The sequence below is a fragment of the Salvelinus fontinalis genome, chromosome 6 (genome assembly GCF_029448725.1).
Source record: "Salvelinus fontinalis isolate EN_2023a chromosome 6, ASM2944872v1, whole genome shotgun sequence".
Classification (NCBI taxonomy): domain Eukaryota; kingdom Metazoa; phylum Chordata; class Actinopteri; order Salmoniformes; family Salmonidae; genus Salvelinus; species Salvelinus fontinalis.
The window spans coordinates 41,047,753-41,071,587 of NC_074670.1; the positions used below are offsets into that span (position 1 = coordinate 41,047,753).

The window sequence follows — 23,835 nt, forward strand, 5'->3', positions numbered from 1 at the left end:
TGGACTACGTCATAATAATTAAACAAAAATATAATATTCATAATAATAAAACACAAATTAAATGTACTGAATGCATTATGTAATTCCAAAGTAATAACACTGAGTTGGTAAATGTAACTTCTATTTTCATTATGTAATATGACACACTGATTATTTATTAAAATGGTATGGTTTGGGTGTTATAAATACACACTGCGCCAACATTAGGAAATAGGTCAACAACATAAGAGAACATTTTAATTTGAAGATAATTAGATATATGAGAAAGGGACAGTTGTTCATACTCAGATTAAGCCTAGTCCTGGACTAAAACACACTCCATGTAAAATTTCCATAGATAATTTAGTCCTGGACTAGGTTTATTCTGGGTCCAAGAAATAAATCCTGTGTTTGGTAACATGTTAATCAAGTAACTCACCCCTTGCAATGAGGATGGAGAAGAAACTGCATTATCATTGATCATTATTGGACAACAGAACATGCATGCGCAAGAAGATACTGCCCCTTAGTGGACATTTGAGGGGATGCGTGTCACAACGGAGTCAGCCAAGTTACATGTAGTTCAGAAAATAAAATAATTCAAAGTTTACAAATGAAATTCAATGTAAAAGTCAGTGAAAACATGTAATTAAAAAAAAGCTATTTAGCAAGTCGGCATGAGGGCTCGACAACGCAATGTCCTACGTTTGGACTTGTCTCTTCTCACAGTCTCTGTCACTGAGACACGCTGGCTGTGAGAATAAGCTATCTGGGTCAGGTGAGCAAAACATGTAACAAACCTTTACAATCATAAATGTGTTTTATTGAAGCTTACAGATTAGGTGCACCTTAACTTGTCATTCAACCATATATACAAAACATACAACAATATTTACAATGGTGATGACCAAATTCAAGCAACACCCATCATTCAGACATCCACCTACTCAGCAGCAATAAAAATCGACATTTCTACTTTCGAGTTGAGTTCTCATTGCAATTGAGTGCCAGTCACGTGTGATTGCTACCAATACAACATCACATGTGGCTTCTTAAGAGCAAAAAAAAATGAAAAATGATTCTGAGCTTAGTTCTTTTCTTGGTTGTGGTTACTGGGGATGCAGCTTTAGAATGATCTGTTCACTATGAAATAAATGGAGAGCAGTAGGAAAATCTGTGGAAGAAAATTGCAAAAATCTAAGTGAATGTGTGCTGGCATAAGAGTGCGTCCCTATGCTCCTGCTTCTTTCATTGCAGAAGAAAGACAAAAGCATCGGTCAGATTTACATACACATGATGTGTATGCAAATGTAAAAATGATTCTTAAGTCCAGTAGGGGGAAGTGAGATGAGAAGGTATGATTAAAAGTCTTGCAGGTTTGGCGAGGGTGAAACCAATGGGTGAGTCTTATGGGTGTTTGATATCAGATGTATATGGGGTGGCATTGCTTCTGGGTCAGTTTCTTTCTACAGGTTGGGCAAGTGTGGGATCTCAACAGTGAGTCGCGGAGGCAGTGACTGCAGAACAGGTGACCACATTTTGTGGAGACTACTAGTCTCCCACTTTCAATGATCTAGAGGAAGAAGAGAAATAGCTCCATCTTAGTTGAAGGGACAACTTCACATTCTGGTAGCTACACAGCAATTACAGTTTGACATAGTCACCTTCACACACGTTGAATTATGCTTCGCTTACCTCAGCATAGGCGTCCATACACACTGGGCAGCTGACTGTCCCTGGAGTAGACCTATGGAGGACAAGAGAACATCAGGGTCTACCATAACTCAAGGTCTTGATTTCAGTGGTCACATGGCAAATATTATGAGTGGATAAATGGATGGACGAGGATGACGTTGCTTTAATGTGCTTCAATATTCAAATAAAATTGATTTTTAAAAAGTTTGATATGTCATCTGAAGAGATTATCATAGCCAGAGGGGTTGTGGGGCTTAGTACCTGGCTCTACTGCTGGCCTGTAGAGAGGACAGGAGGTCGGCACTGAGGCCTCCATTAGTATCCTCCTCCTCATCACTGCTCAGTACGTAACTCTCACTGTCAGCTTCACGTCTGCCATGAGGCCCTGAGATAGACACAAGCAGATAGACAAACTCACAGAAAAAGACATGCTTGACATAGTAATAAATGCTTACTTTATTAGAGGACCAAAACATATTTTAATCTAAATATAATTGTTGCGATTGAGGAAAAGCAATGAATTACCTTCATCGACAACCTGGTTTCCCCATTCGCAATCACGCAGTGGTGGAAAAGAAACAAATGTCAACATGTCAGTCTTTACAACAGTGACAAAAGCATATTCTTATAAATACATTAAAAACAGTTATATGTATACATCATTATTTGCATATAGAAAGCTCACAAACTCACCACCACAGAATCATTGTTGGTCAAGTCAACCACAGTCAACTCAGAACCTTCACATGTCAAGTCCACCACCTCCTCACCTGCACAGCCAATAGACGGGTTAGAATTTCCATAATCAACCAAAATGACAAAGAAAAGCATAAAGCCATTGCTACCCACTAGTAGTCCTGCTGCTCTCCAGCACATCAATGGTCTCTGGGACTGCTGCTGATGCTGCAGCAGGAGGTCGCACACTGGTTGTGGTGACTCTGCTACTCTTGGCCGTGCGCCTGGAACTTGAGGGGACTCCAGTCCTTCTTTTCCTCTGTGTCTGTGACAACAAAGCACTACTTCTTAGAAACCAGACACCTTTGCTAAATGGGTTATCACGTGGCCCTGGGTGCACATGTGAGGACTTACTGTACTGCTCATGTTGCGATAGGGAAGGTGTGAGTGAAATCAAAAATGGTCAAATGTTACGTAGTAGTACACACTGAAAAATCGACATCTGTTCCAACTGATTCCAAAGTTCTTGGACCAATTTAACAATAATCTGGTGAGAGAAAAATAAACCAATTAAGTTACATAAAAAGCCTTCACACATCTGATAAACAACAAACCATTGGCCATAACTAACCTTTATGAACACAACACAGCAGCTGAAGAACACAAACAATAGTCTATCGTTAACAGTATTCTGAGATCCACTCCCTAACCACAAAGTCAAAGCACAATGTTGTTGACAACTTGTAACATATTAGCTTGTAAAATTAATCAAATCTGCAACCCCTCTCTTTCTGTGTTCATCTGCTTAACGTAACGGGAAAAAATGTATTTAGCTAGTAAGCTGGCAACTAACCTTTAGTTGCTGTATTCACAAAACTGCTCGTCAGCTACAATAACGTTAGTTAGCTAATATTAGCTGGGTCTGAGCTGGGAAGCTCATCAAGCGTTGGTTTATCACGACAAAATGGAAATTAACACGGTGTATTAAGCATGACATGTACCTAACCAACTAGCTAATGTATCTGGCAATAAAATTAATAAACACAATGGCGAATCAAAACATGAGCTAGCTAGAATTAGCATTTGAGCTAGTTAGCTAACAAAGCAAAGACAACTAGCTAGCTAGCAACCAACCAACAAAAGTAGCTAATTTAGCTAGCAATGCTAACACGCTCTACGCAAGCTCTAGCTCCTGGTTTACAAACGGGATCAGCTTTACTTTTACATACCATCAACAACACAATTCAACATTTGTATAAGGGACTGGTGATAAATGAATAAACTGATAAATAATCTAGTTTTAAAACTAAGGGTGGTTAACAGCAGCCTACCTCTTCAATCACTTCTTCTGTGGTGCTTCTTGATGAGATTTAAAGGCCGTTGGCATCCAATAAATGTTGCATTACTGCCACCTACTAGACTGGAGTATAACTCTACAAAAAAAGAAAATACAACAAATACCCTACCATCTAACATTACATTCACAAAAAAAACTAAAAAAATACCATACTCCACTATTAAAATGTATTTAGTACTACTTCAGGCCAACAGCCTGGAAGGATGGGACACCACCACTTAACACACCCTGTAACTCTTCTGATGTCAAGTCTCGGACACCCAAATACCTCTCTACAGCTGCCACCACAACCTCTATTTTCTGCAAGTTTATAACCATTACTATAAATGCCAAAAATGAAATCTTACTGAAACATATATACCTTGTTGGTGGATCCCTATGTACTGTTACAGATAGACTACTCTCACCACTTCTCTCAGGATCCCTCCCTCTTGACCCATCTTCCTCTACTTTCTTCACTGCCTCAGCATATGACAACTTCTGCAATACTCTAACCCTGGAAACCTCAACCTGCCTCTCTCATACATGACATTTCTGATCCCCAGCACCCCTACAATTAACACAAACCACTACTTTCCCCAATGCTACACATTCCTTTGTCTCATGCTCTTCTGCACACCTAGGAGCCTCCCTCCTACACACTGCTGCCACATGCCCATAAGCTTGACACCTGTAACAATGTAATGTAGTTGGCATAACAGCTTGTACAGGATAACTTATATATCCTAACATCACTTTGTCGGGCAAAGACAACATCAAAACTCAAAAGAACAGACAACGACCATGTTTCTCCACTCACGCCACCCTGTTTGCGTCGCACCAAACGACGAGCATCACAAACACCGGGAATCTTCCCCTTCAGTTGGTCAGCTTTCACATTTACTACTACTCCAGTATTCACTCCTTTCAATGGCACCCTTTTCTTGAGAGCAAAACAATTCACATTGCTTTCCCCCATTCGTTTAACATGGAGTGCTTGCTCCCTCTGACCACCAGAAACATATAATTATCACAATACCACATGTGGATACCCTCACCGATTCAACAGCACCCAACTCTGTTTTCACCCACCCTGAAACTTCAAATGGATCAGCCAAAAGGCAAGGGTCCACTTTTTCCAAAAACTTCACTCCTACTGTCAGAGACTCATCTTTATCCTGACCCTCGGTAAAAGCCTCGTGCTCCGAGAACTTCAACATGCCTATCACCTCCAATACTTCGCCCTCAATCACTTCCATTTCTCCTTCTGTCTTCAACTCTTTCTGCTTACACTTTCTACCATTCTTCTTTAACAAACCATCTCCTTTTCCCCACAATTTATAACTGACTCAAGCTCACCCTCTTCCTCCCTCTCTCTCTCAGACCTCCCCCACCTCTCCTTTTCCCTCCATTATTCCTCTGTATAACTCTCCTTATAATAATACTGCACTTCTCCTGACATACATCTTGTTCTTGCCTTCTCAAGGGACGCCATTTAACCGGCTGTCACAATCCCTGTACAATCAGCACAAACCCCTCGGGATGTAGCGCTCAACGGTGCATCCCACATGTAAAGCAGCTGCTTCGTCTTGATGTTCTTCTTAATCTGACCTCTTCGATGGTACATTGGAGATCGCACAATTTAATGTGCATCCCGCCACCTACTGTGCGGGAATGGAAACAGGATTCCCAAAAATGGAACAAAATTACCCAAAATAAATGAATAAAACTAAATCAAACAACTTTCTGTTAAAACAGATCTGATCCCTACACAGGCTCAAGGGGAACCTTCGGAGGGAGGGTTCCGGGCACTAGTACAACTTTGCAAGTCTTCAGATGTAAAATCCTTAAGTCCCAAAAACTTTTCTGCCGCAGCCACAAAAATGTCCAGTTTCTTAGACTTCGAGACTTGTGCCGTACAGTTTATAATGGTGGTAATGAACCCCACAAAATCCACCTTTTTAACACGCAGGGTGTCTTTTGATATCTTCACTAGAATCACTTGCTTTCTCAATTATTTTACTCTCCTCCGCATAGGAGATTTGATTGACTAACAGACTTTCTTACTTTTCTCCATTCACCCAGTGGGTCAGATGCCAGGCACCATCCACACCAGGAATTTTCACCAGGTATTCAACCTGAACATCCATTGTCACTCCTGAGATGACTCCTTTGACGGGTGCTCTACTACGAAGTCAAAACACAAAACTTCTGTTGTCTGGATTCTTTTGAGGCTCACTGCAATCTTCCTCTGTTCTTCAGATGTACAATTAAATCAAAATAAGACCACTCCTGGTCACTCTGACAGACTCCACTTTCCCAAGCGCATACTTCAGAATTTTTGACACCTCAAATGGGTTTCCCACATATGCATCCTTACTCAACAAACACATCCCAACAAGAAGCGATTCATTATCATTCATACACGTTTTTGTTCCAGTTTCCGCTACTACTGTTGTCTATTCGGAACATTAGTTTTCACCAACTTTGCTCGACACGCTTCTTGATTCGAACTCAGCATCCACTTCCGCCATCAGTTTCCGTTCTGAACATTTGTCGTCACCAACTTTGCTTGATGCGCTGCTTGACTCGAACTCAGCATCCACTTCTGCCATCCATTCAACATTTTGTTTGAGGGACTGGTCATAGACGTATCAACTGATAAATAATATAGTTTTAAAACTAAGGGTAGTTAGCAGCATACCTTCTCAATCACTTTTTGAAGCACAGCTTCTTCTTTCCTTTGGGATTGGGTTGGCAGATCACAGCCAACTTTTAAGGTGCATACACCGCCACCAACTGTACTGGAGTGTGAGGCCAGTCACGGCCTACCTAAATTAAATTCTCTTCACTAGTCCTGTTCCTCCAAGAAAGTGAAATAGAGCCCTAGACACCACTTCCCACTACACCACCCAAACCCCAACCCTTTCACACAATCTCTCCCTATCTACGTCATACAGTTCACAAAATATCAACACATACTCCACCATTTTCCTCCACTAAACACTTATCACACAGACCTGTTTCATGTCTCCCTATCATCCACATGTGGCATTCAAACCTGTGTGCCCAAACCGTAGTCTACTCCACACAACTTCCTCTCTCCTACATCCCATACTCCCCACCTCTTCCTTTACTGACCAGTACATGCGAAAAAATTGTCTCCCCTTATTACTAGCATCCCATTCCATTTGCCAAAGACCAAGCCCTTTTGCCCGGATCAAGGACTTGACTTCCCTACGGCCCAGCGGGACCTCAGTAAAATACCCCCTCTCTCCTCACAGCACTCTTAGCCACCACATTGGCCTTCTCATTACCCACAACCCGATGGGCGGGAACCCAGTAAAAGCTTACTACCACTCCCATCCTCTCCAATTCCATCATCTCCACAAACAAGTCTCCCCTATCTGACCTGCCCATCTTCACACTGCCGAACACTGCCGAACACTGCAGGCAAATCAGAGCAGCTCACCACTCTGAGTGGTTTCACCTCCTCCAACCATCTCAAACCTATCATGGCCATCAACTCAGCCCCACTAACTGATGCAGAATTAGTTAACCGCTTACATATTCTAACATTGAAATATGGGATATACACCCCTGCCCCCACCCTACTACTGACTGGGTCCTTTGAACCATCTGTATATATCCTTAAAAACAAATTAAACCAATTATCTATATATCTCTCCAAACAGCATTCTCACGTCTTCACCCCATTCTCTCCTGCCCTCAATCATGTCCACATCTACAAAACAGCCACAGAGGAAAATTCCCCAATGCAATTGCCGGCCCCATCTCTCTCTCCCCCAGCCCATATTCTACCACCTTCTGCCCAATTGTCCACCCGTACGCCTTCTGCTTTCCCACCCCTCGCTCCCTGCATTCCCCAGTTGCCGTGACCACAGGATGTCCTTCTGAACACCCTTTCAACCTCGCCCAGTATGCTAATGTAGGTGTGTCCCGCCTTATCCTCAGTGACAGTTCCCCACCATCCACCTGCAATGCCTCACCAGGTGTCGTTCTGAACACAGGAGCTTGGTGGCACATTAATTGTGGAGGACTACACAGGAGCTGATTCAAATAACCAAATGTTGATAATGAGTTTATAAATTTAATCAGCTGTGTGGTGCTAGGGCAAAAACCAAAACGTGCACTCCTTCGGGTCCCTAGGACAGAGTTTGGGAAACGCTGGTCTAAGCACAACCCTTCACAACCAAAACCCCTTCCTCATCTCAAAGTATTGTCTGTAAAATAGCCTTTTGCAGGGGCTTTTTGTAGACATGGATTTGTATTGTGTTTTGAGAATCTGCAGAGAGAATAATGAGGTGGTTGTGTCATTACTGTTGTAGTCTTGATGTTATATCTTTCAGCGTCCCTTGCTGGTTTCTGTCCCACAATCTTGTTGTGCCCCATAACCGCAAGGTGTGTCGGCTCCCTCCATTGTGTACCCAAAATGCTACCGCTTTGGGGTGTTTTTCAGCAGGGCACTGTGGAATTACTCTAGATAAGAGTTTTACTAAGATAAATAAAAGGGGTAGACTAAATTGATTTCATGGTCTGGAAGAGACTCTGTGGTCCTCAGGCTACATGTAACCACCTGTAACCCCATAACACAAACATTACCCAATTCATGTTTATACCATGCTTACTGTAAATTGAGCTATCTTAGCCGTCAGCTTGTAAAAAAAATTGCCAACTAACCTTCAACTTGGAATCAGACTCTGTACCACCTACAACAGAGTACACAACAATACACAATTTAACCACCCCACCCACTAATTGTATTGATCTATATTAGACTGGCTAGCTTACCATACCCAACATGGACATTTCAATATTTTCTGCTTGCTGTTAGCTAACTAGCGTCACTAAATTTGGCGTCATGATTGCTATTCAGCTGAGACTGGCTAAGAACCAACTAACCAATCATAGAAGATTTATACACATTCATCATTGTCACCATCACACAAACAAATAGTGAATTAGCTATATCGCCAATTCTATAGTAACAGTGTTTTCCAGACAAGGGTGGAATAGACGGCTACCAGATTGAGCTACTCTTATTTGCTAACATTAGCTAGCTTACTTTAGCTAAAGCCAGTCAAAGATACAACAAACAAACAAACATGTTTACTCTGCTATAAGTAGTTACCAGTCTAGCAGTGACTACCATTTGCATAATTGAAATACAAATTAATTGACAGTGTATACAGTGCATTTAGAAAGTATTCAGACCCCTTGACTTTTTCCACATTTGTTACGTTACAGCCTTATTCTAAAATGGATGAAATAGTTCCCCCTACCATCAATCTACACACAATAACCAATAAAGACAAAGCAAAAACAGGTTGAAAATGTATTCCTAAAAAAACAAAAAACATAAATATGACATTTGTTGAAGCACCTTTGGCAGTGATTACAGCCTCAAGTATTACTGAATGTGGCGTTACAAGCTTGGCACACCTGTATTTGGGGAGTTTCTCTCATTCTTCTCTGCAGATCCTCACAAGCTCTGTCAGGTTGGATGGGGAGCATCGCTGCACAGCTATTTTCAGGTCTCTCCAGAGATGTTCGATCGGGTTCAAGTCAGGGCTCTGACAGGTCCACTCAAAGACATTCATAGACCGAAGCCACTCCTGTGTTGTCTTGGCTGTGGGCTTAAGGTCGTTGTTCAGTTGGAAGGTGAACCTTCGCCCCAGTCTAAGTTCCTGAGTGCTCGGGAGCAGGTTTTCATCAAGGATCTCTCTGTACTTTGCTCCGTTCATCTTTCCCTCAATCCTGACTAGTCTCCCAGTACCTGCCACTGAAAAACATCCCCACAGCATGATTCTGCAACCACAATGCTTCACCATAGCGATGGTGCAAGGCTTCCCCCAGACGTGACGCTTGGCATTCAGTCCAAAGAGTTCCATCTTAAATTCATCAGACCAGAGAATCTTGTTTCTCATGGTCTGAGAGTCCTTTAGGTGCTTTTGGCAAACTCCAAGCGGGCTGTCATGTGCCTTTACAGAGGAGTGGCTTCCATCTGGCAACTCTACCATAAAGGCCTGATTGGTGGAATGCTACAGAGATGGTTGTCCTTCTGGAAGGGGATCTCCCTTCCAGAAGGACAAATCTCCACAGAGGAACTCTGTAGCTCTGTCAGGGTGACCATTGGTTTCTTGGTCACCTCCCTGACCAAGGCCCTTCTCCCCCGATTGCTCAGTTTGGCCGGGCGGCAAGCTCTAGGAAGAGTCATGGTGGTTCCAAACTTCTTCCATATAAGAATGATGGAGGAAATTGTGTTCTTGGTGACCTTCAATGCTGTAGACATTTTTCACCAAAACCTAGGAAGAAACCTAGAGAGGAACCAGGCTATGAGGGGTGGCCAGTCCTCTTCTGGCTGTGCCGGGTGGAGAAATGTTGGCCATATTCTGTTATAAAACAGAACATGGCCAAGATGTTCAAATGTTCATAAATGACAAGCATGGTCAAATAATAGTAATCACAGTGAACAGGTCAGGGTTCCATAGCCGCAGGCAGAACAGTTGAAACTGGAGCAGCAGCACGGCCAGGAGGACTGGGGACAGCAAGGAGTCATCATGCCAGGTAGTCCTGAGGCATGGTCCTAGGGCTCAGGTCCTCAGAGAGAGAGAAAGAAAGAGAGAATTAGAGAGAGCATACTTAAATTCACACAGGACACCGGATAAGACAGGAGAAATACTCCAGATATAACAGACTGACCCTAGCCCCCAGTCACATAAACTACTGCAGCATAAATCTTTGAGGCTGAGACAGGGGGGTCAGGAGACACTGTGGCCCCATCCGATGATACCCCCGGACAGGGCCAAACAGGCAGGATATAACCGCACCCACTTTGCCAAAGCACAGCCCCCACACCACTAGAGGGATATCTTCAACCACCAACTTACCATCCTGAGACAAGGCCGAGTATAGCCCACAACAAAGATCTCCACCACGGCACAACCCAAGGGGGGGGGGGTGCCAAACCAGACAGGAAAACCACGCCAGTGACTCAACCCACTCAAGTGACGCACCCCTCCTAGGGACAGCATGGAAGAGCACCAGTAAGCCAGTGACTCAGCCCCTGTAATAGGGTTAGAGGCACAGAATCCCAGCGGCTGTTTCTGCCGGCCAGGCAGAAACAGCAAGGGCGGTTAGTTGCTCCAATGTCTTTCTGTTCACCTTCACAGTCCTGGGCCAGACTGCACTCAATCATTGGACCTACTGAAGAGAGGAGTCTTCAATAAAGACTTAAAGGTTGAGACCGAGTCTGCGTCTCTCACATGGGTAGGCAGACCATTCCATAAAAATGGAGCTCTATAGGAGCAAGCCCTGCCTCCAGCTGTTTGCTTCGAAATTCTAGGGACAATTAGGAGTCCTGCATCTTGTGACCGTAGCGTACGTGTAGGTATGTACGACAGGACCAAATCGGAAAGATAGGTAGCATCAAGCCCATGTAATGCTTTGTAGGTTAGCAGTAAAACCTTGAAATCATCCCTTGCCAGGAAACCAGTGTAGGGAGGCTAGCACTGGAGTAATATGATCACATTTTGGGGTTCTAGTCAGGATTCTAGCAGCCGTATTTAGCACTAACTGAAGTTTATTTAGCGCTTTATCCGGGTAGCCGGAAAGCAGAGCATTGCAGTAGTCTAACCTAGAAGTAACAAAAGCATGGATACATTTTTCTGCATAATTTTTGGACAGAACATTTCTGATTTTTGTAATGTTACGTAACTAGAAAAAAGCTGTCATTGAAACAGTCTTGATATGTTCATCAAAAGAGAGATCAGGATCTAGAGTAACGCCAAGGTCCTTCACAGTTTTTTTTGAGACGACTGTACAGCCATCAAGATTATTTGTCAGATTCAACAGAAGATCTCTTTGTTTCTTGGGACCCAGAACAAGCATCTCTGTTTTGTCTGAGTTGAAAAGTAAAACGTTTGCAGCCATCCACTTCCTTATGTCTGAAACACAGGCTTCCAGCGAGGCCAATTTTGGGGCTACACCATGTTTCATTGAAATGTACAGCTGTGTGTCATCCACATAGCAGTGAATGTTAACATTATGTTTTCAAATGACTTCCCCAAGAGGTAAAATATATAGGGAAAACAATAGTGGTCCTAAAACGGAAACTTGAGGATCACCGAAATTTACAGTTGATTTGTCAGAGGACAAACAATTCACAGAGACAAACTGATATCTTTCCGACAGATAAGATCTAAACCAGGCCAGAACTTGTCCGTGTAGACCAACTTGGTTCCCAATGTAAATAAGGTATTTCATTTTTTTGTTGTTGTAATAAATGTGCAAAAATGTGCAAAAACCTGTTTTTGCTTTGTCATTGTACGGTATTGTGTGTAGATTGATGAGGATTTGTTTTATTTAATACATTTTAGAATAATGCTGTAACGTAACAAAATGTGGAAAAAGGGAAGGGGTCTGAAGACTTTCCAAATGCACTGTATACTAACAAAAGATAGCTATATAATTTAGGGAATGGCTTTCAGAGTTCAATACAGGACTCGAACGTTAGCTATATAGCTCACTTAGCTAGTCCAGCTAGGCTAGCAAGCTAGCTAATGTTAGGTTACCTACAGTTGAAGTCGGAAGTTTACCTACACTTAGGTTGGAGTCATTAAAACTCCACAAATTTCTTGTTAACAAACAATAGTTTTGGCAAGTCGGTTAGGACATCTACTTTGTGCATGACACAAGTCATTTTTCCAACAATTGTTTACAGAAAGATTATTTCACTAATAATTCACTGTATCACAATTATAGTGGGTCAGAAGTTTAGATATGCTAAGTTGACTGTGCCTTTAAACAGCTTGGAAAATTCCAGAAAATTATGTCATGGCTTTAGAAGCTTCTGATAGGCTAATTGACATAATTTGAGTCAGGTACAGGTACAAAAGTATCTATATCCACAGTAAAATTAGTTCTATATCGACTTAACCTGAAAGGCCGCTCAACAAGGAAGAAGCCACTGCTCCAAAACCGCCATAAAAAAAGCGCAATAAGAAACTATTACTGGATATAGTCAATGTAATAGTTCTTGTTGTCATGGGAGACTTATAACTGGCTGGCCACCCCTTTACAAATCGGAAGACATGGTTTTGCAGATATTAAAAGTGAACAAGACAGTTTCGGTACGTGATTTCCCTTAAATCATTGAAGGAGAAAACTCAAAACTGAGGTTTTATGTTACAACAGCTGACAATCTGCAGCGGATGTTGTTTATTTAAAGCAGAATGCATCCATCAACTCAGTGGGGTTGGGGTTAGTGTCGGCCCTGAGATTGGAAGGTTGGGTGCGATCCTCAGTTCAGTCATACGAAAGACTCTAAAAAGTGTAACCTGATGCTCTGCTTGGCACGCCGCATTAAGCAGATGGATTTGGGGTAAGGCATTGCGATAGACTAGCATCCTGTCCAAGGGGTATACTTGTATATCAAGTTGCCTCACACCACTGAAACAGGAGATAGGCTTCTGCCCTATCGGCTGTCATGGCTGGGACAAGGCTAATTATTAAGCACCCAGATGCAACGTTATTGCCCATTCATTTTTCACCAAACCTAAACTACTTGCTCTTGTTGGTTATGTTTACTATGTGAAATACAACGTTTTCTACGTTGTTGACCCTGAATGATGGTGAAACTGAATTCCTGACTGTGGATTGTGCCATTACACATCACAGATATGCCAAAGAAAAAAAAACATGTTTTTGCTCCATTCTTTTTAATGGAACTTTTCATGACTAACAATATTTCTTCATACAGGCCGCGTGCATGATGTGCGAGTAGAGCTCTGCCAGTGTGAACCGGAAGCAGTGTTATTGGTCAGGTACATGTTCTGACCTTGCACACCCCGCCAGCCTCAGACCGCAGTGGTCTGCTCACTACTCAAGCAGATAACCAGCCTGCAGCTTGAGAGTGGTGTTTCACTGAGGGCCATATACCTGTCATAACATTTTTCTCATAGGACAGTAAATAATCACTTTTATAATCTGATTCTATACTATGCCTACTTTGTCTGCAAACGTTCCTAACCAAATTCCTGTTTGGATAAACAGATCTGTCACAGAAACCATGTGCTACTTGTATGTGAAGATGCATTTGCTGTATGTGTTGATGGCCTACTCTGATGGAATGCAGTAATGAATCAGAGGGCCTTTAAGTGACACTGTTCATTCATTTCAGGGAAGAGACTTGTAAACTGCCCTGACAAATGAGGCCTATGAGGAGTTCCGACATGCTATGTCGGAACATGATATGTTGCGCCGTCTGGCCCCAGAAACTGCCGATGGAACTCAGTGCCCGCTCTGTCCCAAGGTTTGTTGTATTTTTTGGCCTATTAAATGTTTTATCACCCCCACAAAACACATCAAAGCATAAGATTTGTGATGTCTTCCTCTTTTATAAACACAAATGATCTATTAGAAACATCCGTTCCATTTTTTGTCAAACAATTGTACAGACTAATAGACTTATAGTCTTTCATTTTTTTTGTTTATTGGGATCCCCATGATCTGTTACAACTGAGCAGCTACTCTTCCTGGGGTCCAAAAACTATAAAGTTGTATCCAATTATATTTGACATCTCTTTACAGGATAATGGAATAGTGGTGGTAGCAGCGGATAGGCTTTTTGGTTTGCCTAGGAAAAAGTCGTCTGGATCAAGTTATGAGCCACCAAAACATGGGGAGAAGTACTTTGCAAACCAAGCTGATGTGAATCGATCCGTTTGTTAGACCATATCACCAACGGGTAATGCCTGAATGTAATATGCATTGCATTTTAAGGATACCTTTCATTGTTACCTTATGCACAACTGGAAGGGAATGTGAACAAAATCTTGAATTATTTGAACTCATGACATCAAACTTTGCCACTAATTCATATTTAAATGATGCAGTTGTCCCTCCACTTCATCTGTTTGACTCAGTGGTCTTATGGTTGGTGACGGTATGTTGGTATTGTGTATGTTGAATGTAATATTACTGGTTCTCGTGCAACATCCATTTAGGCACTGAACCTGCACTACTGTGTGAGGTCTGCTTCAGACAACAAATGACAAAAGTTTCACCAGGAGAATGATCTGACCCACACTCTAAAATCACAAACACAACTTGATCTATTTCCCATTCACTGATTGGAGGGAAAACTGTTGGAATGTCAATTTAATTTAAAAGAGGAACCATTATACCTGTACTGTACTTGAATTTATTTGTAATTTTTTTAGGGTTGCCATGGATTTCAAGAGGGCAACGCCATCAGGTCCAAAGCCAAAACAACGAATTTGGATGAGACAGGCGTGTTGGGGGTTTCCTGCAAGCATGAGCACCCACTTCACTTCTTGAACATGGAAAAGGGTGAAAGGTGGGATGCAGTAATAATTAGTTTTTTTCTTTTTTTTTCTTCAGGTTTTGATTAACCTAGTTTGCAAATAATGATGCATCTCTTCTGTAGTTTATCAAATGCAGTGTACCTGCTATGAGGGATGAGAGGCAAGAACATAAATCGCATCTTCATGTATGACATTTGCACGCAAGATGCAGCCACATGTGCACGTAATCAACCTTTTTTTAACATTTGAAGATTTGAATAGCAGTTTTCTCCCAATTTTCTTTTGACATGAACATTTTGTCCATAAGAGAAACCTTCCTGAATTGAAGCATGGGACCAAATTCGCTGTGCCAGTTTTCCATGCTTATGGACATGACTTGCCATGTCAGGTACTTGAACATTATCATTAATATTATCAGTAGGTATTTATTCATATTTTATAAGGTAAAATCAATTAACCCTTTACCATGGTATGACATGATTTCATATTTCTAGAGGAAATTCAACACCCGATATGTCGAAAGTGCTGGATTGGCAGATGGGGAGCCTGTGGTCGTATCTGAGGCGCTTTGGGAAGGTCACCCCAAAAATTACGTCGTCCCATTGTATTGACCTCCTGACTGATGCACTTCTCTACCATGGGAAAAGGATATGCCAGAGGCAACGCTAGTACACTTGGAAGTTTTATTCATTTACTTGATGCTGGTTGACTCTAGTGATGTTCTTAACATTTCCTGTTTTTTTGATTTAGTGGACTCTCTGCTACAGAGGTTTTCCCGAGCAACAGAAGTTGCAACAGAGGCAGAAAGGGAAATGGCAGAAATTGCAGTCTCTTTCAGGTAAACCATTGAATCAATAATCTAAGCATTTCAGTATTGATTAGAAATGTTGTTACATCTGTCACTGTTGTTATGTTTTAGGAACAACACTGGACACCATTAGGGATTGGGGCAGGAATATAGGTGTCACCCTTGAAAGGCAAAAACCTGCTCTTTGCTGGGAGGAGTATGTTGCAATGCTCCAGCAATGCTCCAGCAACATACAATTGCAATGTCTGTAATCAATTTCAAATGACTTAACAAAGTTGTTACTTTTCGGCATGCATTATTGTATGCCCTCTCCAATCCATTTGATATTTTCAGGGAACAGCAGGAAAGTGGAGACTGAACAGCTGTTTTTCAGCTTGTGCAGATCGAGAGGTACTTCCTCAGTTTTTAACAGTGCAATTGTTAGATCAATGAATATAATTGATCTCCCTGGTCAAATTATTTAGAACCTTTCTGATTACATATAACGATGGAGAGGAAGAACAGCGTTCTCCATCGATGGTCACCCACCAGCAGTCGCTTCCAGACACCACTCCACAGACTGCAGAGTAACAGATTGAGGACCAATCAGGAGGGAACCTTCAGTCTGGTGCTAGAACGGAGGTTTCTCTGAGGCCTGATGAGAAAATATGCACACACAGTACTGTGCAAAAGTTTCCGGCAGGTGTGAAAAAATGCTGTAAAGTAAGAATGCTTTCAAAAATAGACATGTTAATAGATTATATTTATCAATGAACTAAATGCAAAGTGAGTGAACAGAAGAAAAACCTACATCAAATCCATATTTGGTGTGACCACGCTTTGCCTTCAAAACAGCATCAATTCTTGTAGGTACACTTGCACAAAGTCAGGTATTTTGTGGGCATATAGTCAGGTGTATGATTAAACAATTATACCAAACAGGTGCTAATGATCATCAAGTCAATATGTAGGTTGAAAAACAATCATTAACTGAAACAGAAACAGCTGTGTAGGAGGAATAAAACAGCCAAATTCACCTAACAAGGTGAGGTTGCTGAAGACGTTTACTGTCAAAAGTCATACACCATGGCAAGACTGAGCACAGCAACAGAACACAAGGTAGTTGTAATGCATCAGCAAGGTCTCTCCCAGGCAGAAATTAAGGCAGACAGGGGTTTCCAGATATGCTGTCCAAACTCTTTTGAAGAAGCACAAAGAAACTGGCAACGTTGAGGACCATAGACGCAGTGGTTGGCCAAGGAAACTTATTGCAGCAGATGAAAGACACATCATGCTTACTTCCCTTCGCAATCGGAAGATGTCCAGCAGTGCCATCAGCTCAGAATTGGTAGAAAACAGTGGGACCCTGGTACACCCATCCACCTTCGACGTGGAAACAAGGCCAAGCGACTCAGCTATGCACAAAAACACAGGAATTGAGGTGCAGAGAAATGGCAGCAGGTGCTCTGGACTGATGAGTCAAAATGTGAAATATTTGGCTGTAGCAGAAGGCAGTTTGTTCGCTGGAGAGCGGTACACAAATGAGTCTCTGCAGGCAACAGTGAAGCATGGTGGAGGTTCCTTGGAAGTTTGGGGGTGCATTTCTGCAAATGGAGTTGGGGATTTGGTCAGAATGAATGGTCTCCTCAATGCTGAGGAGTACAGGCAGATACTTATCCATCATGCAATACCATCAGGGAGGCATCTGATTGGCCCAAAATGTATTCTGCAGCGTGACAACGAATCCAAACATACAGCAAAGTTATTAAGAACTATCTTCAGTGTAAAGAACAAGGAGTCCTGGAGGTGATGGTATGGCCCCCACAGAGCCCTGATCTCAACATCATCGAGTCTGTCTGGGATTACTACACGAAGAGAGAGAAGCACCTGAGGCTGCCTAAATTCACAGAAGAACAATGGCTCATTCTCCAAGATGTTTGGGCCAACCTACCTGCCGAGTTCCTTCAAACTGTGTGCAAGTGTGAAGAAGAATTGATGCTGTTGTGAAGGCAAAGGGCTGTCACACCAAATATTGATTACTGTATCAGTACTGTATATTTATCAGGTACAAAGGTAAGACCCAAGTGCAGACTGTGTGAAGTAACAATGTTTATTGTAACAGGGGCAGGCAAACGACAGGTCAAGGCAGGCAGGGGTGGATAATCCAGAGTAGGAGCAAAGGTACAAGACGGCAGGCAGGCTCAGGGACCGGCAGAATGGTTAGACGGGCAGGTACAGGGTCAGGACAGGCAAGGGTCAAAAACCAGATGGACAAGAAAAGCGAGGCTTGAAAAAGACAGGCGCTGTTAGGACAAATGCTGGTAAACTTGACAAACAAGACGAACTGGCACAGACAGACAATACAGGTATTGCCTTGTCTATTTGTTTGTTTCTTTTTTTTTAACATGTCCATTCTGTTTTGTTGTATTCCTGCCCTTTGTTAACAATTGTATGTTTTATTGCTCTTTTGGAGTTAAAAGAAGGACATTTCTGTTTAATTGTTAGATGTGATACAGGCCATGGTTGCATGTAATTTACTGTTTATGTCATGGTGAGGAGAACCTGATTTGAGCCTGGCATACCCCAAACTGAGATTAATGGATTAGACAGGTTTGCTTCTTCCAAAGTATTGTATTTTCATTGACCTGTTAGTTGTTGAGTTTGTAAATATATTTTTATTTAACATGGCAAGTCAATTTAGACTTTTTTGTAAATATTGTAATTTGAATATCTAGATCACCATTGTCATCTTTAACTAAAATATATTCTGATCCTGCCTGGCTCCCGCAACATTTAACAGTTCAAAAATGATTTTAGAGGGTTAAGTATGTAACCTACAGAGAAACCAATTTAGAGATAAAGCCTTGCTGTCACGTTCCTGACCTATTTCTGTTAGTTTGTTATGTGTGTTAGTTGGTCAGGACGTGAGGTTGGGTGGGAATTCTATGTTTTCTGTTTCTGTGTTGGTTTTGGGTTGCCTGGTATGGCTCTTAATTAGAGGCAGGTGTTTGGCGTTCCTCTAATTAAGAGTCATATTTAGGTAGGCGTTGTCACAGTGTTCGTTGTGGGTGATTGTCTTCCGTGTCTGTGTCTGTACACCACGCGGGACTGTTTACGGTTTGTTCGGTTTGTGTAGCCTATGTTCCTATTCGTGCGTTTTTCTTGTTTTATGTAAGTATGTCGTCTAGGTCTGTCTTCACCGTTTGTTGTTTTTGTTAGTTTAATCAAGTTCGTGTTTCGTTAATAAAATATGTCTTTTCACTACGCTGCGCCTTGGTTCCCTCAATACTCCTCCTCTTCAGATGAAGAGGAGGAGGACTGCCGTTACAGAATCACCCACCAAATCTCCAGAACCAAGCAGCGGAGTAAACGGAGTAAGGGACAGAAAAAGAAGGAGGAATGGACTTGGGACGATGTATTGGACGGGAAAGGTTGCTACACATGGGAGGAGATCCTGGCTGGTAGGGATCGCCTCCCATGGGAACAGCTGGAGGCACTGAGGAGAGCAGAGGCAACCGGAGAAGGGAACCGGAGTTATGAGGGGACACGTCTTGCACGGAAGCCCAAAAAGCCCGTGAGTAACACCCAAAAATTTCTTGGGGGGGGGCTAAGAGGTAGTGGGCCAAGGGCAGGTAGGAGACCTGTGCCCACTTCCCAGGCTTACCGTGGAGAGCGGGAGTACGGGCAGGCGCCGTGTTACGCAGTAGAGCGCACGGTGTCTCCTGTACGAGTGCATAGCCCAGTGCGGGTTATTCCACCTCCCCGCACTGGTAGGGCTAGATTGGGCATTGAGCCAGGTGTCATGAGGCCGGCTCAACGCGTCTGGTCTCCAGTGCGTCTCCTCGGGCCGGCATAGATGGCACCTGCCTTACGCATGGTTTCCCCGGTTCGCCTACATAGCCCGGTGCGGGTTATTCCACCTCCCCGCACTGGTCGGGCGACCGGGAGCATTCAACCAGGTAAGGTTGGGCAGGCTCAATGCTCAAGAGAGCCAGTACGCCTGCACGGTCCGGTATTTCCGGCGCCACCTCCCCGCCCCAGCCTAGTACCTACAGTGCCTACATTACGCACTAGGCTACCAGTGCGTCTCCTGAGCCCTGTTCCTCCTCCACGCACTCTCCCTGTAGTGCGTGTATCCAGTTCGGTGCCTCCAGTTCCGGCAACACACACTAAGCCTCCTGTGCGTCTCCAGAGCCCTGTACACACTGTTTCTTCTCCTCCTACTAATCCTGATGTGCTTGCCCTCAGCCCGGTGCCACCAGTGCCGGTACCACGCACCAGGTATAGAGTGGGCTTTGAGAGTCCAGTGTGCCCTGTCCCTGCTCCCCGCACTAGTATGAAGGTGCGTGTCCTTAGCCCGGTGCCTCCAGTTCCGGCACTACGCACCAGGTCTACAGTGCGCCTTATCCGGCCAGAGCCATCCGTCTCCCCAGCGCCATCTGAGCCATCCGTCTCCCCAGCGCCGTCTGAGCCATCCGTCTGAAATGAGCCTGCAAAGCCGCCCGTCTGCCATGAGCCTGCAAAGCCGCCCGTCTGCCATGAGCCTACAGAGCCGTCCGCCAGACAGGAGCCGCTAGAGCCGCCCGCCAGACAGGAGCCGCTAGAGCCGTCCGTCAGACAGGATCTGCCAGAGCCGCCAACCAGACAGGATCTGCCAGAGCCGCCAACCAGACAGGATCTGCCAGAGCCGCCAACCAAACAGGATCTGCCAGAGCCGCCAACCAGACAGGATCTGCCAGAGCCGCCAGCGAGCCATGAGCGGCCAGAGCCGTCAGAGAGCCATGAGCGTCGAGAGCCGTCAGCCGGCCATGAGCGTCGAGAGCCGTCAGCCTGCCATGAGCGTCGAGAGCCGTCAGCCTGCCATGAGCGTCGAGAACCGTCAGCCAGCCATGAGCGTCGAGAGCCGTCAGCCAGCCACGAGCGTCAAGAGCCGTCAGCCAGCCACGAGCGTCGAGAGCCGTCAGCCAGCCATGAGCGTCGAGAGCCGTCAGCCAGCCATGAGCGTCGAGAGCCGTCAGCCAGCCATGAGCGTCGAGAGCCGTCAGCCAGCCATGAGCGTCGAGAGCCGTCAGCCTGCCATGAGCGTCCAGATTTGTCAGTCAGCCATGAGCTGCCCTTCAGCCAGAAACGGCTATATACCCAGAACTGCCCCTCAGTCCAGAGCTGTCTCTCTGTCCGGAGCTGCCTTTCAGTCCGGAGTTGCCCCTCTATCATGATCTCCCTCTCTATCTTGATCTACCTCTTTATTCTGATCTATCCCTCTGTCTTGTGCTATCCCTCTGTCTTGATCTATCTCTCTGTCCCGGTGCTGTCCCTGTCATTGATGTTACTAAGGGGATTTTGTGGGGGTAAAATGAGGGTGGACATTCTTAGGGGGAGATGGAGGCTAGGATGGATTATGGTGGGGTGGGGACCTCGCCCGGAGCCTGAGCCACCACCGTGGTCAGATGCCCACCCAGACCCTCCCCTAGACTTTGTGCTGGTGCGCCCGGTGTTCGCACCTTATGGGGGGGGGGGTTATGTCACGTTCCTGACCTATTTCTGTTAGTTTGTTATGTGTGTTAGTTGGTCAGGACGTGAGGTTGGGTGGGCATTCTATGTTTTCTGTTTCTGTGTTGGTTTTGGGTTGCCTGGTATGGCTCTTAATTAGAGGCAGGTGTTTGGCGTTCCTCTAATTAAGAGTCATATTTAGGTAGGCGTTGTCACAGTGTTCGTTGTGGGTGATTGTCTTCCGTGTCTGTGTCTGTACACCACGCGGGACTGTTTACGGTTTGTTCGGTTTGTGTAGCCTATGTTCCTATTCGTGCGTTTTTCTTGTTTTATGTAAGTACGTCGTCTAGGTCTGTCTTCACCGTTTGTTGTTTTTGTTAGTTTAATCAAGTTCGTGTTTCGTTAATAAAATATGTCTTTTCACTACGCTGCGCCTTGGTTCCCTCAATACTCCTCCTCTTCAGATGAAGAGGAGGAGGACTGCCGTTACAGAATCACCCACCAAATCTCCAGAACCAAGCAGCGGAGTAAACGGAGTAAGGGACAGAAAAAGAAGGAGGAATGGACTTGGGACGATGTATTGGACGGGAAAGGTTGCTACACATGGGAGGAGATCCTGGCTGGTAGGGATCGCCTCCCATGGGAACAGCTGGAGGCACTGAGGAGAGTAGAGGCAACCGGAGAAGGGAACCGGAGTTATGAGGGGACACGTCTTGCACGGAAGCCCAAAAAGCCCGTGAGTAACACCCAAAAATTTCTTGGGGGGGGGCTAAGAGGTAGTGGGCCAAGGGCAGGTAGGAGACCTGTGCCCACTTCCCAGGCTTACCGTGGAGAGCGGGAGTACGGGCAGGCGCCGTGTTACGCAGTAGAGCGCACGGTGTCTCCTGTACGAGTGCATAGCCCAGTGCGGGTTATTCCACCTCCCCGCACTGGTAGGGCTAGATTGGGCATTGAGCCAGGTGTCATGAGGCCGGCTCAACGCGTCTGGTCTCCAGTGCGTCTCCTCGGGCCGGCATAGATGGCACCTGCCTTACGCATGGTTTCCCCGGTTCGCCTACATAGCCCGGTGCGGGTTATTCCATCTCCCCGCACTGGTCGGGCGACCGGGAGCATTCAACCAGGTAAGGTTGGGCAGGCTCAATGCTCAAGAGAGCCAGTACGCCTGCACGGTCCGGTATTTCCGGCGCCACCTCCCCGCCCCAGCCTAGTACCTACAGTGCCTACATTACGCACTAGGCTACCAGTGCGTCTCCTGAGCCCTGTTCCTCCTCCACGCACTCTCCCTGTAGTGCGTGTATCCAGTTCGGTGCCTCCAGTTCCGGCAACACACACTAAGCCTCCTGTGCGTCTCCAGAGCCCTGTACACACTGTTTCTTCTCCTCCTACTAATCCTGATGTGCTTGCCCTCAGCCCGGTGCCACCAGTGCCGGTACCACGCACCAGGTATAGAGTGGGCTTTGAGAGTCCAGTGTGCCCTGTCCCTGCTCCCCGCACTAGTATGAAGGTGCGTGTCCTTAGCCCGGTGCCTCCAGTTCCGGCACTACGCACCAGGTCTACAGTGCGCCTTATCCGGCCAGAGCCATCCGTCTCCCCAGCGCCATCTGAGCCATCCGTCTCCCCAGCGCCGTCTGAGCCATCCGTCTGAAATGAGCCTGCAAAGCCGCCCGTCTGCCATGAGCCTGCAAAGCCGCCCGTCTGCCATGAGCCTACAGAGCCGTCCGCCAGACAGGAGCCGCTAGAGCCGCCCGCCAGACAGGAGCCGCTAGAGCCGTCCGTCAGACAGGATCTGCCAGAGCCGCCAACCAGACAGGATCTGCCAGAGCCGCCAACCAGACAGGATCTGCCAGAGCCGCCAACCAAACAGGATCTGCCAGAGCCGCCAACCAGACAGGATCTGCCAGAGCCGCCAGCGAGCCATGAGCGGCCAGAGCCGTCAGAGAGCCATGAGCGTCGAGAGCCGTCAGCCTGCCATGAGCGTCGAGAGCCGTCAGCCTGCCATGAGCGTCGAGAACCGTCAGCCAGCCATGAGCGTCGAGAGCCGTCAGCCAGCCACGAGCGTCAAGAGCCGTCAGCCAGCCATGAGCGTCGAGAGCCGTCAGCCAGCCATGAGCGTCGAGAGCCGTCAGCCAGCCATGAGCGTCGAGAGCCGTCAGCCAGCCATGAGCGTCGAGAGCCGTCAGCCAGCCATGAGCGTCGAGAGCCGTCAGCCTGCCATGAGCGTCCAGATTTGTCAGTCAGCCATGAGCTGCCCTTCAGCCAGAAACGGCTATATACCCAGAACTGCCCCTCAGTCCAGAGCTGTCTCTATGTCCGGAGCTGCCTTTCAGTCCGGAGTTGCCCCTCTATCATGATCTCCCTCTCTATCTTGATCTACCTCTTTATTCTGATCTATCCCTCTGTCTTGTGCTATCCCTCTGTCTTGATCTATCTCTCTGTCCCGGTGCTGTCCCTGTCATTGATGTTACTAAGGGGATTTTGTGGAGGTAAAATGAGGGTGGACATTCTTAGGGGGAGATGGAGGCTAG

General features: G+C 45.3%; 1 protein-coding gene across 3 annotated transcripts; it reads right to left on the minus strand.

Annotated features, from left to right (window-relative positions):
• Window positions 1–780: 780 nt before the first annotated feature.
• On the minus strand, window positions 781–3,777 carry LOC129857843 (E3 ubiquitin-protein ligase RNF4-like). 3 transcript variants are annotated; one of them, XM_055926479.1, is made up of 8 exons: window positions 3,681–3,777; window positions 2,764–2,896; window positions 2,524–2,674; window positions 2,368–2,444; window positions 2,200–2,212; window positions 1,936–2,059; window positions 1,675–1,726; window positions 781–1,552 (listed from the first exon to the last, which is right to left on the minus strand). In XM_055926479.1, the coding sequence occupies exons 2-8, from the start codon at window positions 2,773–2,775 to the stop codon at window positions 1,403–1,405; spliced, it is 579 nt and encodes a 192-aa protein (XP_055782454.1). In that variant the 5' UTR covers window positions 2,776–2,896; window positions 3,681–3,777; the 3' UTR covers window positions 781–1,402. The 3 variants fall into 3 exon arrangements, with proteins under 3 accessions (XP_055782454.1, XP_055782455.1, XP_055782456.1); XM_055926480.1 differs by lacking the exon at window positions 3,681–3,777 and adding an exon at window positions 3,579–3,674; XM_055926481.1 differs by lacking the exon at window positions 3,681–3,777 and adding an exon at window positions 2,981–3,184.
• Window positions 3,778–23,835: the final 20,058 nt, after the last annotated feature.

Coding starts and splice junctions, on each gene's coding strand:
- LOC129857843 (XM_055926479.1), bottom strand. Junction 2,445..2,523: donor GGAGAGCAGCAGGACTACTA/GTGGGTAGCAAT, acceptor TTGGCTGTGCAG/GTGAGGAGGTGGTGGACTTG. Junction 1,553..1,674: donor GTATGGACGCCTATGCTGAG/GTAAGCGAAGCA, acceptor TTCTTCCTCTAG/ATCATTGAAAGTGGGAGACT.